At 39.9% G+C, this 17,569-nt stretch overlaps 1 protein-coding gene across 1 annotated transcript in view; it reads right to left on the bottom strand.

Annotated features, from left to right (window-relative positions):
* LOC121283062 (double C2-like domain-containing protein beta) overlaps window positions 1-17,569 on the bottom strand; it is a 221,755-nt gene that overhangs the window by 102,743 nt on the left and 101,443 nt on the right. Inside the window, exon 3 of the mRNA XM_041197088.1 lies at window positions 15,902-15,976. Coding sequence (XP_041053022.1) covers window positions 15,902-15,976 — 75 coding nt within the window. The remainder of the gene's footprint in view (window positions 1-15,901; window positions 15,977-17,569) is intronic.

Here is a 17,569-nt window from a genome sequence, read left to right as displayed (position 1 = left end):
TGGCTCATGTCGACCTTCACTTATGCAAATCCCCCTGCTAGCTTAGAGTATAATTAATCAATTTTTGGTTTAGGATGCCTGTCAAGTCTGGCCATTTTGTTAATGGTCAACTGGTAGTCACCGCTTTTCATATACTCTAGTCAGGCTTTAGTACTGGAACTATGGGTGCTGCCCATTCGGAAAATTGCACAGGTTTTAAGATTCGTGACCTTTCCAGCCGGTCTAATTCAATATCAACTTTCTCTTGTAATGCATAGGGTACCGGCCTCACCTTCATGAATCTGGGGTTGCTCCAGGGTCCACGTGGATTTTAGTTTGCAGCCCCTGAATCTTCCCAAGCTCTTCTCTGAAAACGGAGGCACATTTCTGCAATAATCCTTGCAGATCATTCATTGAGTTGAAAAACCTCGGCGCACTCAAACTTTATTTCCTTAAGCCAGTTCTGACTAAGTAAGCTTGGACCCTCCCCTGCTACCGCTATCAGGGTAAATTAACAGAATGGCTTCCATAGTGTACTGGAATCTTGCATATGTCTCTGACTCATATGTCTTCACCAGTACACATCCTTAATTTAGCATTTGAATTTTCCAGATTTAATAAGTAGTCTCCTCCATTCAGACATTTGAAGGTATGTTCCCTAATAATTGTCGTGCATGCCCCTATATCCACCTCCATTTGGATGGGTTTTCCATTGACTTTCACTATCATGCAAATTGGCTCTGTTTTACCCATTTTTAAGTTCTGTAATGAGTAAGTTTCTGACTCTGTTTCTTCTGGTTCCTCTATTATGTGGATTTCACGATTTATACCTTTTTGCTTAAAGTTTTGCCTTAATCTGTCTTTATAATATCGCATAATGTGCCCATTACAAAGGCAGTAGAAACACGTGATTCTTTTACATTGTCATTCGGTTGCAAGCTGTCTGGTTCCATTTCTGCCATTATTATTGTAGGTTTTCTCTGTCAAACCATTGTTTTTCGCTGGTCTGTTAATGGTGGTTGTTTTCCTCTTTTCTGCAGAGCCCAGTGCTTCCACACCATTTCTAACCAGTGCTTCCCTCCCAACGCAAAGGACGGCACCATTTTGTGCTCCCTTGATTGCTTCTGAATCCCTGACTGCACTCTCCATTGCGAGCACCAACTCCAGAGCCTTACTGAAATCTAAATTCATTTCTGACAACCACCTTTTTGGATTGGCTACTTCATTAATCCCACATACTAATGGGTCTCTTAACATATCATTAATCGATGTCCTGAACTCACAGTGCTCTGTCAGTTGTTTTAAGGCTGCTACACAGCAAGTGACTGTCTTTCCAGGGACATGACACTTCGAATTAAATTTAAAATCCTCTGTTGCTACCAAGGATTTCAGCTGAAAGTGGCTTTTTGCAAGGTTTACCAACTCATCAAAGCTCTTGTAATCTGGGGCGTTGGATGCCGTTAAACTATGAATTAGGCCGTATGTTTTACTGCCACATGTCAATAAGAGGATCACTCGCCTCTTCTCCTCCCCCGATGTGTCATTGGCCAAAAAGAAGGACACGAGGCATTCAATATAATGTGCTTAGCCGTCGGTGATCTGATCAAACAGTTCAATATGGCCAAGCTGTAGCATACAGGAGAGAGATAATTTCGACAACTATGAAGAAGGTTGTACTTGCAATTATCTGGCAAGGTACGGCTGATTTACTTCTGTTGAATTTCCCCACTTTACTTTAGTGTCGTTGACTGGTCGTGTTTTGCCTCATCACTAGTTGTTATGTTCCTTCTGTCGGGTCGCTTTGCTGAGTGAGCACAGTTGCACGCCTATCTACTGGTGAGTGAGTTAGTAAACAATATACTGCAGATGAGGAGACCAATGGAAGATGAAGCACATGCTGTTTATTAACAGGTAACAGAGCACTAATAAATGTGCTTCTCCAACCAGGCCCTATTCTAAACTACTGATTAATATTGTGGCCTGCGCTACACAGCAATTGGGAAATGCAGTCACGTGATCAATCTGCTTACATTCTCTTAAAGGCGTGTTGCACCTCAGACTACCACAAGAGCCATCAATTTTGTAAGATACACACATAAAACAGCGTACAATTCTTTATATATCTTGCTCATTATTTCAGTGGTCAGCTTCCCTTTAATCAAGGGACAAAATTGGCCAAAATCAGTAACATAAAACGGGCTGATGCCTGAACAGCAAAAAGTGCAATAAAGGCTGAAAGTAAATTGACTGCATTTTACATGTTTCCCAATTTACTAGCCCTCTGACTTTAATAGAAATAAAAATCAAACATAGTGTAAACTGAGCTGTTGATTCACTATCAACCCATCTTGCACTATCAGCTGTGACTAATTACACTCCTTAAACCTTTAACATTTCTGTTTTCCTTCCAGGAGTTTAACCTTTTTTGCTGTACCACAAAATAATGGGTAATGAATTAACAGACGTGACCTGAACTTTAATGTGAATTGGTTTATGATTGCAGTGGAAATGGCCAACATCATGTTCTAATACCCAAGACTGAAGACTGGAGGGACTGCCACACAATTTGGTTCGCTTTACAAACCTAGAGGTCAATAGTTTTTCAATGATATCAAAGAACTGTATGTTAATATTTGTTTTATTACAGTCTTAAAGCTTATTTAAACTGTAGCAAACATTTCACTTCTTATGTGTATTCTTTTTCTTATCAGTATTCCATTTTCCATTTATATTGTCCACAACAGGCTGCTGGTGTTATTTAACATTACACTTCATCTAATTATCTTAACATTTTAATCGCATAAAATATATAATTAATCATCAGACATTTGGAGCAAATCATTTTGGAAGACGATGGATGACCAGCTACTTCCACCTTTTGTAACATTGCACCCATAACCCCTCTCCATACTGGCCTATCATGATTCCAGTTAAGCAATGCATTGAATTTAGAATTCTCATCCTTGTGTTCAAATCCCTCCATGGCCTCGCCTCTCCTTGTTCCTGTAATCTCCTCCAGTCCAACAATTCTCCCAGATAGCTGCATCCCTCCAATTCTAGCCTCTCGAGTATCCCTGAATTTCATTGTTGTGATTGTTTTTGTTGTTGCTTATCATAACGCTCTTAATGGACAGCAGGGACCAAAGATACACTATTTGTTCTGTGGTAGCATCGATACCAGTATTAAACTCATCAATATTGTAATATATTAGTCATTTGTATCGAATTGGCAAACGAGTTGAGGGTGGAGAAAATCAGAGATATTAAGAATTTGCTATAGTTTGATTAAACTATTCCAGTTTTTTTTGGCCTTTGTCCATTGCTTTTTTATTCATTTATTCTACAAGTAAATCATTATAAAACTGAGAGTTCATAAAGTCACAATGTATAACTTATTATCTAATATAATAAAGTGAATGTGTATGTACGCGTGTCTGTGCGTGTTTGTTTTTTTGAACATGGGTGGTGACATGGAGTGAAGAAAGTATTAATTCTCAAATGTGAAACAGACAGTTATTGACTATCTCAGAATCAAAAAAATAAATAAAACATCCAGGCACTAAGTGAAATTCAGTCCCCACCATTTAGAGTGGGCACATTTGCCTGAACAGGATTTTCCCACTATACGTAATGGCCAGTTTAACATTTGTAAGGCTTTATGATGAGCATTACTGTCATACAGTGAACAGGCACAAAATTAAAGCACATATATTTAGAACGATTTCAAATGAAAGAACAGAAGTTTGAATATTATGTGACAACAGAGGTTGAGCTGACAATTATATTTAAAATGTCAAGTCAATCTTCACATTTCAATCTATACATCAGGTCATAATTAAAATGCCTCTGGTTATGCCTTTCCTATTTTTAATGTAAGTTTGACTGATTTCCAAAAGACACGCTTTAACCAAAGAACGTTACATTAATCAAACAAATGTGCCCTATGAGTCAAACGTAACATTACTTCAGAGACTGCATCAAAAGTGGGTATCATTTATAAAAGCTACTAAATTTAGATCATTGATGTAGCTGGCTATTTTCTGGGGTAGTTGTTGAACCAAAAATTATATTAAACAAACATTTTACCGTTATTAGCTCATGCAGTCATTTGGATATTGTTCCTGGTTTTGTATCATATCAATCACTGATCTCATAGAATAGTAAGACCACACTTGGAGTACTGTGTACAGTTCTGGTATCTATATTATAAACAGGATATAGTGGCACCGGAGAAGGTGCAAAAAAGATTTCCTAGATTGATATCAGGGCTGAGAGATCATACTGATATCGGAAAGATTGAGCAAGCTGGAGCTCTTGGGTGAAGAGAAGACATTGAGTGACCTGATGGAGGCCTATCAAATTACCAATGGGTTTGATAAGGTAGACATAGAAAAGATGTTTGCATTTGCAATTGAGATGAGAACTGGAGGACCATAAATAAAAGATAGTCACTACAAATCCAACAGGGAATTCAGAAGAAATATCTTTCCCCAGAGAAGGGTTACAATGTGGGACTTGCTACCACAAGGAGTAGTTAAGAGGAATAACTTGGATGCATTTAAGGGGAAGCTGGATAAGGACATGGGGTAGAAGGGAACAGAAGGATATGCTGGGGTTAGATGAAGAAGGTTGGGAGAAGTTCATGTGGAGCACAATGCCAGCATGGACCTTTTGGGCTGAATAGTCTGCTCCTATGTTGGAAGTAACTTGTAGTCACAATCTTGGTGACTTTTGCATTTTGTGCATGTTAACTTTTTCATTGAGGTAAATTTCAAGTGGTGCCTGTTCATGTAGCTCCACAGCTTTAACACTGATTGAAGAAGTGCTGGGGAGCGAACAATCCTGTTCTAATATGATCTACTATAGTAACAATGACTCAAGCCTGAATGGCAGGCTGATAACTGGCTGGTTGAGTGGACTAATGAATACAATTGTTTCTAACAAAAATAAACAGTGCACTTAAGGCGCAGTAACAGGAAACTTTGAAATTGATGTTAATACAAATTATGATGGTTATCTCTTTTTGACCGATATCAAGTGAATACCCATTTTAAATGCAGTCATTTTTAAGTGGTGGGGATTGTATTATACTTTGAGCCATGTTGAAGACATAAAAAATAGAAGCAATAGCCCCATAAGTCTGTTCCACTATTCACTACAATCATGGCTGATCTTCTACCTCAACACTATTCCACCCATTTCCCATATCTAATGATTCCCTGACAGACCGAAAATCAATCGATCTAAGTCTTAAATATACATAACACATAAGCACCCATAGCTCCCGGGTTAGAGAATTCCAAAGGTCCACAATGGTCTGAGTGAAAAAATGTCTCCTTTTCTCAGTCCAAATTGATTGACCTTGTTGGATCCAGTGCCCTTGGTTTGTTGGGGGCTAAAGGATCCGGGTTGCACGCTTGTTTTGGGGTGACCAAGTTAGTACAGAGACAGAGAACATTTAGAGATCATTGTTAGAATAAACACATGCTGTTTATTTACAAACTAAACTCTGCAGCTATACTTGTGTGCTCATAACATAAAACTCTATCTTCACTCATCAGTGAATACCTCAAGACTCTCACAGAGGTAGCCCACACTACACTGCTATTGGATATTAAGATCATGTGACCTTACATTACAATACTTGTCTTAAAGATATATTACATATCAGATTACTACAGGCTTCTTTCCTAAAAATGTGCCTTTACTGAAAAATACAATTTACAATTTTTCAATATATCAAGTCATTTACACAGTTCAATTATCTACAAAGTCAGTCTCTCTGGGGGGTTCCTTATGCATGTAGAACGTCTTAGCTCTACAGCTTCTGAAGTCTGCTTTGGAGTTTCCCTTACTGAAGTCATCTGAGCTTCAGGTTCTACAGCAGGTTCCTGTAAATTTGTTTCTTCGACTCTTTCAGGTACAGTTGGCCTTTCAAATACATTTGTACTTGGCCGTGTTCTTTCAGCAGGAAATGTTGATTCAGTCACGAGCACTGGTGGAAACACTTCTGGATATTTGGTTTCTCCACTTCATGTGTGATCCACAGGTTTTCTTATTATTCGATCTTCAACTTTCATATTGTAGGAAAGGGGTCCTGTTATAGCACTTATTTCACTGAACAACCTTGCTGGTCCTTCTCTAAAATTTTTCACAAATACCTTCTCTCCTACAGCAAATGCTCTGTCCCAAATGTGACAATCATGTCCCATTTCCTGATTTTCATGCTTTCTTTCTACCATCCCCCCCAAAGTTCAGCATGATTAGGCTCAGTCTCGACCAGAGATGGCGCTTCATCAACAATTCCACAGGTGTGACACCTGTTGTCAAATGAGGGGTGGTTCTATCGTGAAAAAGAAAATGTGCTAATTTAGTTGCTATCGAATCTCCAGGTTATTTCTTCATACCAGATTTGAATGCCTGAACTGCACTCTCAGCAAGTCCGTTTGAAGAATGGTGGTCTGGAGATGTTTTCACATGAATAATACTATTGAGGCTTGTAAATCAGTTAAATTCAGCACTTGTGAATACTGTTCCATTATCTGATACTAGCACTTCAGGTAATCCATTTATAGTTAAGCTTTGTCGTAGCTTGTCTATTGTCGCTGAAGATGTGGGTGACTTCACTTTGTATATATTCATCCATTTTGAATGAACGTCTATGATAAGGAGAAACATTGTTTCCATAAAAGGTCTCACATAGTCAATGCGTACTCGTACCCATGGCCTTCCTGGCCACTCCCGGGGTGTAACAGGACTGTTGCAGGTAATTTTTGCACTTATTGACACTGCATACAACTTCTCATTAGGCTTTCCATTTCTCCATCCATTTCCGATCACCACATATAGCTACGTGCTATTACCTTCATTTTGGAAACTCCAGGGTGTGCACTGTGAAGTTCAGATAACAATGGCTTTCATCCTTTTGAGGAACAATCACATGAGCTCCCCACAATAAAATAGCTTCTTGGCTAATTATCTCGTATCTTCTCTGGAAATATGGTTTTATTTCATCAGGTTCTTGTGTTTATGACCAACCATAAAGAGCTTGATTTCTCACTTTGGATAAGACTGGGCCTTGGTTTGTCCAATCTTTAATTTATTTTACATATATCAGTGATGAGTCCAGGAAGTTCAACAACAAGATGTATGCCTGAGGAATTGGAACATCCTCATCTTTTGCTTGCTAGGTAAATGACTGAGTACACCTGCATTTGCAATTTGACTTCCGGGTCTATGAATAAAAGTATACGCATATGCTGCCAAGATCAACGCTCATCTTTGTACTCTTGCTGAGACTATAGGAGGTATAGTTTTATAGTTTTGTCTTCACTGAATAGTCTCAGTAATGGCTTGTGGTGCATTATGATCATAAAATGCTGACCATTTACATATTGATGAAACTTTTTAACACCAAAAATGATTGCCTGGCCTTCTTTTTCAGTTTCACAGTACTTTTTCTCTGCTGTACTAAGTGTTCTCGACGCATAACCTATAGGTTGTTCTGATCCATCATCCATTTGATGGGAAAGCACTGCTTCCTCTACATAAGCTGATGCATCACATGTTAATTTCAACTCTTTCTTTGGGTCAAAAAGTACTAAGTGTAGATGACTGTAACAACTTTGTCACTTTTGTGAAAGCTTCTTCTTGTGGTGTTTGCTATCACCATCTCTGATTGTTCTTGAGAAACAATACAATGGTGCCAGTTCTGTTGATAGTTTAGGCAAGAAGCATCCATAGTAATTAATTATCCCCAAGAATGATTTTAGTTCGGATGTATTCTTTGGCTCTGGGGCTTCTTTAATTGCTTTCACTTTTTCTTCAATTGGATGTAGCCTTGTGAGTTGATCTTGGTACCTAGGTAAGTTACCTTTTTTGCCTGGAATATGCACTTTTCCTTTCTCAATCTCATTCCAACTTGCAAAACAAGTTTCAGAACTTCCTCCAGGTTCATCGAATGTTCCTTTTCTGAGAGTCCAGGCACGAGAACATCATCCAGATAAACTACAACATAGGGCAATCCCTTTAACAAACTTTCCATGGTTCTTTGGAATATGGTGCAAGCAGAAGATACGCCAAATGGTAAACAGGTGTATTCATACAATCCCTTATGTGTAGTTATAGTGACAAACTTTTGGGATGCCTGCTCTAATTCCAATTGCTGGTAGGCATGACTCAAATCTAACTTTGTGTAAGCCTTTCCACATGCCAGTTTAATGTATAAATCTTCAATTTTAGGTATGGGGTGTCGATCCAATTTTGCAACTCGATTGACTGTTAATTTATAGTCACCACATATTCTAAAGCTTCGGTCAGGTTTGAGAACAGGTACAATTGGAGCTGCCCACTCTGAAAATTGTACTGGTTGTATCACTCCCAGTTTTTCTAATTTGTCCAGTTCGATGTCTACCTTATCCCGCATTACATAAGGTACTGGTCTTGCCTTCATGAATCTTGGTGTCACTTTGGGATCTACATGAATTTTTGCATGTGGCCCTTCAATGTTTCCAAGTTCTTCCTTGAAAACTGAGGTATATTTCTGTAGTAGCAGTGAAAGTCCATTAGTTCTTAGTTGGAAGATACCATTTTATTCTAATTTAATTTCTTTTAGCCAGTTTCGTCCAGGGAGACCAGGTCCCTCGCCTGCTACTACCATAAAGGGTAATCTTACCGTTTGACCTTCATAGTTTTCAGAGGCTTTACATATGCCTTTGATTTGTATGTCTTCTCCTGTATAAGTTTTTAATCTTTCATTAGTTGCTTCTAAAATTCAGCTTACATTCTCCATGATTCAGGTATTTAAAGTATGGTGACTAATCATCGTAGTGGCTGCACCAGTATTCACCCCCGTTCTGATAGGCTTCTCACTCACTCTCATGATTACATAGATAGGCTCCGTTCTTCCTACCTTTAAATTATATAACAAATAGATGTCAGCATTTATTACTTCAGGCTTTTCAATGCTATTAACCTCAATGGGTTTTTGCTTTTGACTGAAAGCCTTCCTGATTGTCTTTACGACGTCTCATGAGGTGTCCATATTGGTGGCAGGAGAAACATTCAATCTTTTTAAATCGTGGTTCATTACAAGGCTGTCTGCTCCCATCCCTGTTACGATTATGTCATTTCCCTTTTAATTTGTCTGTTAGCGGTGGCTGCTTCCCACTTCGGAAAGCTCTGCACTTTTGTGCTCCTTTTGGTTGAGGCTCCCTGCCCAACATGGAGGACAGAGCCATTTTGCGCTCCTCAAATGGCTTCTGAGTCTTGCACTGCATCTTCCATTGCAAGAGCAATTTCTAACACCATCTAAAAATTTAAATTTGTTTCAGCCAACAATCTCTTCTGAATTGCATTTTCGTTTATACCGCACCCCAAACGATCTCTAAGCATATCGTTAATAGATGTACCAAACTCGCAATATTCATTTAATTGCTTCAGACTTGCCACATAACAATGACTGTCTCCCCCACAGCTCTATTCCTTGAGTTAAGTTTGAACCCTGGCATCATTACCAACAGCTTAGGCTGATAATGATTCTTTATGAGGTTCTCTAAATTATCAAAACTTTTGGGGCAGAATTTTCTGCCCTCCGGATGGGCAGGCCCGACCCAATCTCCGGCGGGCGGGGAGCCAATCCCTGCCGGAGAAGTGAACCACACCGCTAGTTTAAGTGGGCGGGCCAATTAAGGCCCACCCAACGTGACGCCCAGAGGGAAGTGCTATGCACTTCCCATGCAGGCGGGGGGGTGGGGGGGGGGATTCCCCAAAAGTGAAAGTGAGCTCTTTCAGGCATGCTCACAAAAGAGCGCACATCTCCCTGAGGCTAAGTGCTGCCTCAGGGAGATCGCTGACAGTTGTTCAAACATTAAAAATAGGAAAATAAAAAATCCTTAACATGTCCCCCTCATGTGACAATGACACACAATGTGGGACATGTTAATAAATTTCACTAAAAACTTCATTAAAGTTTTTTAAACCCTACATGAAACGTCATCCCGCCGGTGGATGAGGTTTCATGTTTTTTCAGAAGCCTGCTGGGGCTCCTGGCCTGCCCACCAACCTTAAGGTTGGACGGGCAGGTCCTTTAATTGTTTTAATTATCCTGTCAATGGCTGCAATTGGCCATTGACAGATTGGCGAGCGAACAGCTGATTTCACTGTGCCCCCCGCCTTTCTGAAGATTTAAATGGGGCGGGATGACATCGGGGGGGGGGGGTCAACCCGCGTCATTTTGCGTGTCGACAAGCGGGCCCCGCCCCCTGCTTGCTGATGGCAAAATTCAGCCCTTGGAGTCTGAGGCAATGGGCGCCAACAGCTTTCGGATTAATCTGTATGTCTTACTCCCACACGTGGAAAGAAGGATTGTGCGCCTTTTCTCCTCCCCCACAATGTCGTTCGCCTGGGTGAAGAACACAAGGTGTTCAACATAGTGAGACCAGTTGTCCGAGGTTGGATTAAATGGCTCCACTCTTCCAAATTGCGGCATCTCTTAGGGAATTAATTTGACACTGAGAAGGAAATTTTCTTTAACTTGCAGCCACTGTGGGAGGTATGGCACAATTTCGGTTGTTCTGGTTTCCTTCGTTTTTCCCTCTCACTTTTCACCTCATTTTTTTCCATGATCTTTTGTACTTTTACTCTTGTCACCAGTTTGTTGGATCCAGTGGCCTTGGCTTGTTGAGGCTAAAGGATTTGCGTTGCACGCTTGTTTTGGGGTGACTGAGTTGGTACAGAGTCAGAGAACATTCGGAGATCATTGTTAGAATAAACACATGCTGCTTATTTACAAACTAAACACTGCAGCTATACTTGTGTGCTCATAACATAAAACTCTATCTTCACTCATCAGTGACTAACTCAAGGCTCTCTCACATAAAGCTAGCCCACGCTACTCTGTTATTGGATATTAAGATCATGTGGCCTTGCATTACAATACTTGTCTTAAAGGTATATTACATATCAGATTACTACAGAATTCTATCTTAAAAAATGTGCCCCCATGTTCTAGATTTCCCAGAAAGTGGAAACCACTCTCACTATCTACACTGTAATGTTCCACAAAATTTTGTATGTTTCAATGAGATCACTGGGGATTCTACTGTAGATGCCCTGGTGCTGCCACAAAGCAAACATAATGGCAACTGCAGTGCCTCCCTGCCACTCTATCATTCTGAGCCTCAGCTGCCACTGGTGTCTCAGTGGGATTACCAGGCTCCAGTGGAGTGGTCTGTGATGTCCTGTGCTCCAGCCTCAGGAGGCCACACACAATCCTCAATTGGATGGCAAAAGCAAAGGGGGCCTCTTATTTGGCCACCTCTCATAGGATGCCTGCTCTTGCTCACCTTGGACCCATGCGGGACCAGAGCCAGAAATAGTGCCTGAATTTTTTTTAGAGCTGCTAAGATTCATTTGGCATGGCGTTGTACTTAAGTGTATGCCTTAGGGCACTAAGTATGCAAAAAAATTAAGTGAGAAAGATAATACTGTCCTTGAACTTAGCAAAGATTCTCCCTTACTATGCCTTTGCGTTCCATGTCATGGCCTCTGAATGCACTGACCCCCTTAATGGTGTACTGACCCCCGGTGTACATGTCTTTTTCCTTTTTTACATGCTACCTTGTCCTGAAAGTAAAGAAGCAACGTTTGGAGTGTTAGAGGCAAAATGTGAGTAAGCAGATGTTTAAAGCAGTGGAATAGCAGGAACCTGCTGGCCAAAGGACGTGTTCACGCCCCTTCACAGTTACAGGTCCTAACCCATCTGTCGTGACTGTTAGCATGTGTGCACTTACATCATGCAGCTCGGTTTTACTTGAAGGGATTTTTGGGTGAAAACATTTTAACTTGTTAGTGTTTCAAAACTTTCAAGTAAAGTAGCAATTGCAATTTGTACCCTGTAGCAGAATGGGCATGCATGGCAAGCACTCAAAATGCAATAAAATAGTCTGTGTAGGGTGAAACGGTTTGTGGCATGTAAACCTTACTCGTTTACTGCTAATGACTGTTAGTTTTCTTAGGTTCCAAATTTTTATCATATTTGGAGGCAAGTCCTCAGAACAATAAAAACAGGATTGACACAGAGTTACCTCCTCCTAGGCTAGTGTAATTAGTGGAGTGCCACAGGGATCAGTGCTGGGGCCTCATCTATTTACAACCTACATAATGACTGGGATGGAAGGACCAAATATATAGTAGCTAGGTTTGTTGGTGACACAAAGATAGGGAGAAAAGTAAGGTGTCAGAGGAGGTAAAGAGTCTACAGAGGGATTTAGGTTAAGTGAGAGGGCAAAAATTTGGCAGAAGGAGTATAATGTGGGCTTGTCCACTTTGGCATAAAGAATAGAAGACAGTATATTTTTGAATGGGGAATGACCGCAGAACTCGGCAGTACAGAGGAATCTGGGTGTCCTGGTGCAAAAAACAAAAATCACAAAAAATTGGTACACAGGTACAGCAATTAATTAGGGAGGCAAATGGAATTCTGGCGTTTATCGCAAGGGGAATCGAGTATAAAAGTAGGAAGGTGTTGCTGAAGCTGTACAGGGTCTTAGATTAGATCATATTTGGAATACTGTGTACAGTTTTGGTCTCCTTACTTAAAGAAGGATATAATTGCATTGGAAGCAGTTCAGAAAGTTCACTCGACTGATTCTTGGGATGAAGGGGTTATCTTTGAGAAGAGGTTGAGCAGGTTGGGTCTCTACCCATTGGAGTTTAGAAGAATGAGGGAAGATCTTATTGAACCATATAAGATCCTGAGAGGACTTGATAGGGTGGATGTTGAGAGGATGTTTCCCCTTGTGGGGGTGTCTAGAACTAGAGGACACAGTTTAAAAATTAAGGGTCTCCCATTTAAGACTGAGATAAGGAGAATTTTTTCTCTTAGAATGCCGTTAGTCTGTGGAATTCTCTTTGCCAGAAAGCAGAGGAGTCATTGAATATATTCAGTGCTGAGTTAGATAGATTTTTGATCAACAAGGGAGTCAAGGTTTATGAGCAGCAGGCTGGAAAGTGGAGTTGAGATGACAATCAAATCAACCATGATCTTCTTGAATGGTGGAGCAGGCTTGAGGGGCCAAACGGCATACTCCTGCTCCTATTTCTTGTGTTCAGATGTTCTAGGGAACAGAATACCTTGGAGGGCCAAACAGAATAGTTTGTGCAAAATCTTTTCCCGCAACACTTTCACTGCTGCATCAGGAAATCTTGTGCTCCAACAGGCTGTTTTTCTATCCTTGCAGTGCATAACACTGAGCGAGCGATGGAAAATGGCTTTCCACTAAAAGCACTGTACACCTTAAAGCAGTGGCAAGCAAGTTGCCCTCTAATTGCAGCAATCTGTTGAATTACACACTGAGCTCAGTCTGAATGACAAAGAGATCTGACTTGAGATGATTTGCTGGGATTTCCTTGTGTGCAACTGTAAGGAACAAAATTTTTTATTTCTGTTAGAGTGTTGTAAAGAACATATCTTTTTATTTTCTGTTGGTCTGTGGATTAAAGTTACAATGGCTGCAGTTTGAAAGACATGTCCACTGGAACAGGATGCGATATATATATATAATGTTGCAGTCCTGGAACAGTGTGCTGTGAAAGACATGATGGTGCCAGAAAGGAGTCCTGCACCAAGGGAGCTACCTGGCAACAATGTTTTAATTAGCTCCTGAGCAGGTTTTGCCTGAGAGCAGTGCAGCAGAATAGCTCCTAGCCTGAAAGGAATAAGACCTAAAACTCTTTCTCCTGTGTGTGGAAGATTCCAGCACTTCCACAATAATAGCTAGCTGGCTTTTTCTCCTCATATCTCTATAACATGCTCTCTCTGAAAACCCCGGTCAAAAAGCAAAAGAGGAAAATCACTGTTAGAGATGTTGAAAGGCAAGTGCTCATCCAGTGAACTAACTACTGAAGGTGCTGGAAGACCAATTCATGTCATCAATAAGAACTGAAAGGAATTTGGAAGACATCAATCAAAATCAACCCATCGAATCCTGTACTCCGGAATTGGTGCTATTGAACTGTTTTATCCCACCCTAAAATCCACATTTTTGTGCATCTTGTATGCATGTGTATAGGGACTTAAGAAAGGGTAGAGTTTAGGTTATAGAGTTAGAAATTAGCAGTTCATATTTCTTTCTTTTGCCACTGGTTAATGACAGTTTGTTCAATAAACAGTTATTTATTATTAAGTTTACAAACCTGGTGCTTGTATTCTGTTAACCTAACTTAAACAGTTAGGTAGCATTGGGGCAATCTGGTGGTTTGGTCAAACGTTTCACATTTGTCGTGGCTCAGGGAACAGTGGAACTCAGGCAGGCACAATGCCTGTGTCACAATGTTCCTTTCTGATTCATACCAATATTGGAAATCTTGGTTTAATTATAAGCTATTGATAAATGTCTGTTGTGTACTAGAAAATAAGCCACACTTTCCTACATTTGGGATACAATTCTTTTAAAAGGTGGTTTAATACAAATACATAGATAAATTGCTTCCTTCAAAGAAGCATGATTTTTAATAGACAAGTACAGTTCCATTGCACGTGACTGTGCACTCATTCTCTCTGTGAATTATAATGAGAAATAAATGGCATTAGATTAAAATCAATAGTAAATAGAAAAAGGAGTTTACTGGTATTAATAAAAATAATAGGAAGTCCAATTATTATTGCAGTTGTTTGATAGTCAAACTTTTTAATGTATATGTGGTCCAGTATATTATATTTAATAAAGTCAATGATAATAACGGCAGATGACCACACAACATATTTCAGAAAATGTCAAGGTCCAAACTTACTTTCGTATGCTGCTGGTATCTATCTCTATTAATGTGTTATTTTTGCTGGGCATTCAAAATTCAGTGAGCAAACCTTGAACAAATATATGAATGAAGAATAATGCAATATTATTATCAATTTTGAGCTAAGAATGAGTGATATCCTTAATAGGGAATGAGATACTTACATTTTGATCCCCAGTGTCACAGTCAAACACTTGGGGGTCAGGTATATCATTGTTTATACAACAGGCTGTTTTCTCAGTATATGCCATTGACAATTAATTTTACCTACTGTCACTACACATCAGAAAATCCTGCTGAGTGCCCTGACCATAACTGTCCAGTAGGTCTTGTGGTAGTTAGAGCACCTCAGAGCCAGTTTTCAGAAAATTACTCTATACAACTTCAGCTTCACTCTGAAATGATACTTACTTTCCCAGGATGCTAATTTTGCAGTATAAATTCAAAATCACGAATTAATTTGGCTCCAGAGAGAAGTGGTGTGAAACTCCCTGGAGTAGAATGGCTCCATGGAGTGTAACTCCAGTATGGTGGTAAATCAGGTTTAAAAATGTCTGCAGCTGATTCTGCAAACCTGCTGGACATTTCAAAATCTACTTGGAGGTTAAATTTAAATGCATAAAAGGGTGTGGACACTGCAACTTGCACTCTAAACGCTTGACTTGCTGGGAGAAAAACATGGCTCATGTGTACCCAGGTATATACAGAATTCTCTCCTGGCCAGGGGATCAGAATCCCAGCCAGTTAGCATCGGAGCACTGCCTGCCCAGAACCCATACTGCAACTACTGTTCTCAGGTTTGCAGCTGTAAGTATAAATGAAACATTCAATGAAGTGGTGCACAACTCATCCTCCACACAAGCCATCCTGTAACCTCTGTGTTAAATTGTCAACTTAATGCCAATTACTGCTGTTCCAGTCTTGTGCAGTGGATGCCCACTAAGAATAATCCAACTATTTCATAAGAGTCCTTACAATCAATAAACAATGCAGATTTTCATCAATAACATCGATTAGATTTGGAAACCATCAAGTATGTCTCACATTGTGATAATGAGCAGGATTAGTCCACACTTTTTCACCTTAAACAACTGAAAAACATTTCTGCTTTTAATCCATAACTTACCTTACTGGCTCCAGGAAGCAAATGTAATTTGACATATGGATCAGCAAGCCCATTGTGGTCCATTGGCTTCAGGCCCTTTGGAAAAAATAAAGAGAATACTTATTGTCATTATTGATGATTGAAATTAAAATTAACACATCTGGGCCAGGATTTTACATTTGGCATGCAGGCTTGGCAGGAGCGGGCGGGGCAGTTGGGAAGCTGACCGCCACCCATGATCAGCTCCGCACCGCAATTTCACGCGGGTGGGCCAAGTAAGGCCCGCCCTGCGTGGATCACAAGCGGTAGTGTCGAACGCTGCCTGTGCAGACGGGGGTGGGCGGGGGTGGAGGAGGGAGAGTCGGGTCTAGCGCGCAGTTCGCGTATGCGGGTGAAAGAGTGCTTCAATCTCCCTGAGGCAAGGAAACTGAATTGGGGCATGTTTTTAATGGCAAAAGAAAGCTTTTATTTAATTTGTATTAGCTTTAGGAAACCTCATCCCGCTTGTGGATGAGGTTCCATAAAAAATGCAAAGGTCTTTTGGCCTTTACGTCTGCCACCAACCATAAGCTCGATAGGCAGCATAAAATTCAGCTTAATTACCTTGTTAATGGCCTTAATAGGCCTTTCAATTATCGGCCAAAATATCATGACGGTGCGCGGTAACATCGGGACATGCCTGCACACCGAATGTAAAATTCTGGCCCTGGTATATCAATATGCAACTGTTACAGGCCCAGAACCACTTCCCCTCTTATGATATTATGCTTATGCTAATTCTACAAGACATGTCTGACTATGTGGAACTTAACAACCAGGCTAGGAAAATGCAAATACATGAATTTAATACAGGGTACTGCTTTCCAGCACAATACCTCTTATCAAAATTGTCTGAATTGTGGGACACTAATCAGTTGAGAATAAGCACTAATTGGATCTGCTGAAATAAAATTATCCTGTGTAGGACCTGTTGACCATGTCCAAATAATAGGCTAATGGGGAAAGGTTAAAGCAACATTACCATTATGCTGATCTGAATGCAACATTTGCCCTACTTTTATTGCCAGAATTTCAGAAACACAATTAAACATAAAACTCAAGTGGACTGCTGGTTATCAAAGGAAAACTAATACATTATATATAAGGAAAACTAATTGCACAATTTAATGGGGAAAATATAACTGTGGCCTTTAGGAACGACAAATAGCAAATCCTGGGCAAGAGTGCTATACTGCTGATCAGAAATCCTTCTTAAAGCTAAAATTTAAAACAGATTTTCTCAATACATTCATTTGAACTATACTTTACTTTCTAAGCCTTACTGCTACTAACTATGGGGTTTCACTCTGTAACCTTTATGTGCAGAATTCTGATAATAATGAGAAATTAATCTGAATTGTTTTGCAATACATTCTTACAATAAACTTCCCATTATAAATGTGCTTTGCGAAACTGCTTTCAATGATTGTGGAATAAATTTTCCATAAAGAAAAAGATTCAAGGTTGTTTCAAAATTGTCCTGTTTACTTGTATTCTACAGGCTACCAAAATTCTACTGAATTGCTGAATTTTATTTTGCTATTTATTTAAAATATCCCGTGCTTGTGTTAATGTATCGAGACAAATACTTCAACAAAAAAAATGATTCTTCCACCAATGAATAAATGTATCAGTCAGTGTGGTAGTCAA

The sequence above is a fragment of the Carcharodon carcharias genome, chromosome 10, assembly GCF_017639515.1.
Source record: "Carcharodon carcharias isolate sCarCar2 chromosome 10, sCarCar2.pri, whole genome shotgun sequence".
Lineage (NCBI taxonomy): Eukaryota > Metazoa > Chordata > Chondrichthyes > Lamniformes > Lamnidae > Carcharodon > Carcharodon carcharias.
Note: the sequence above shows the minus strand (reverse complement) of the source record. Positions and strands in the feature narration are given on the sequence as shown.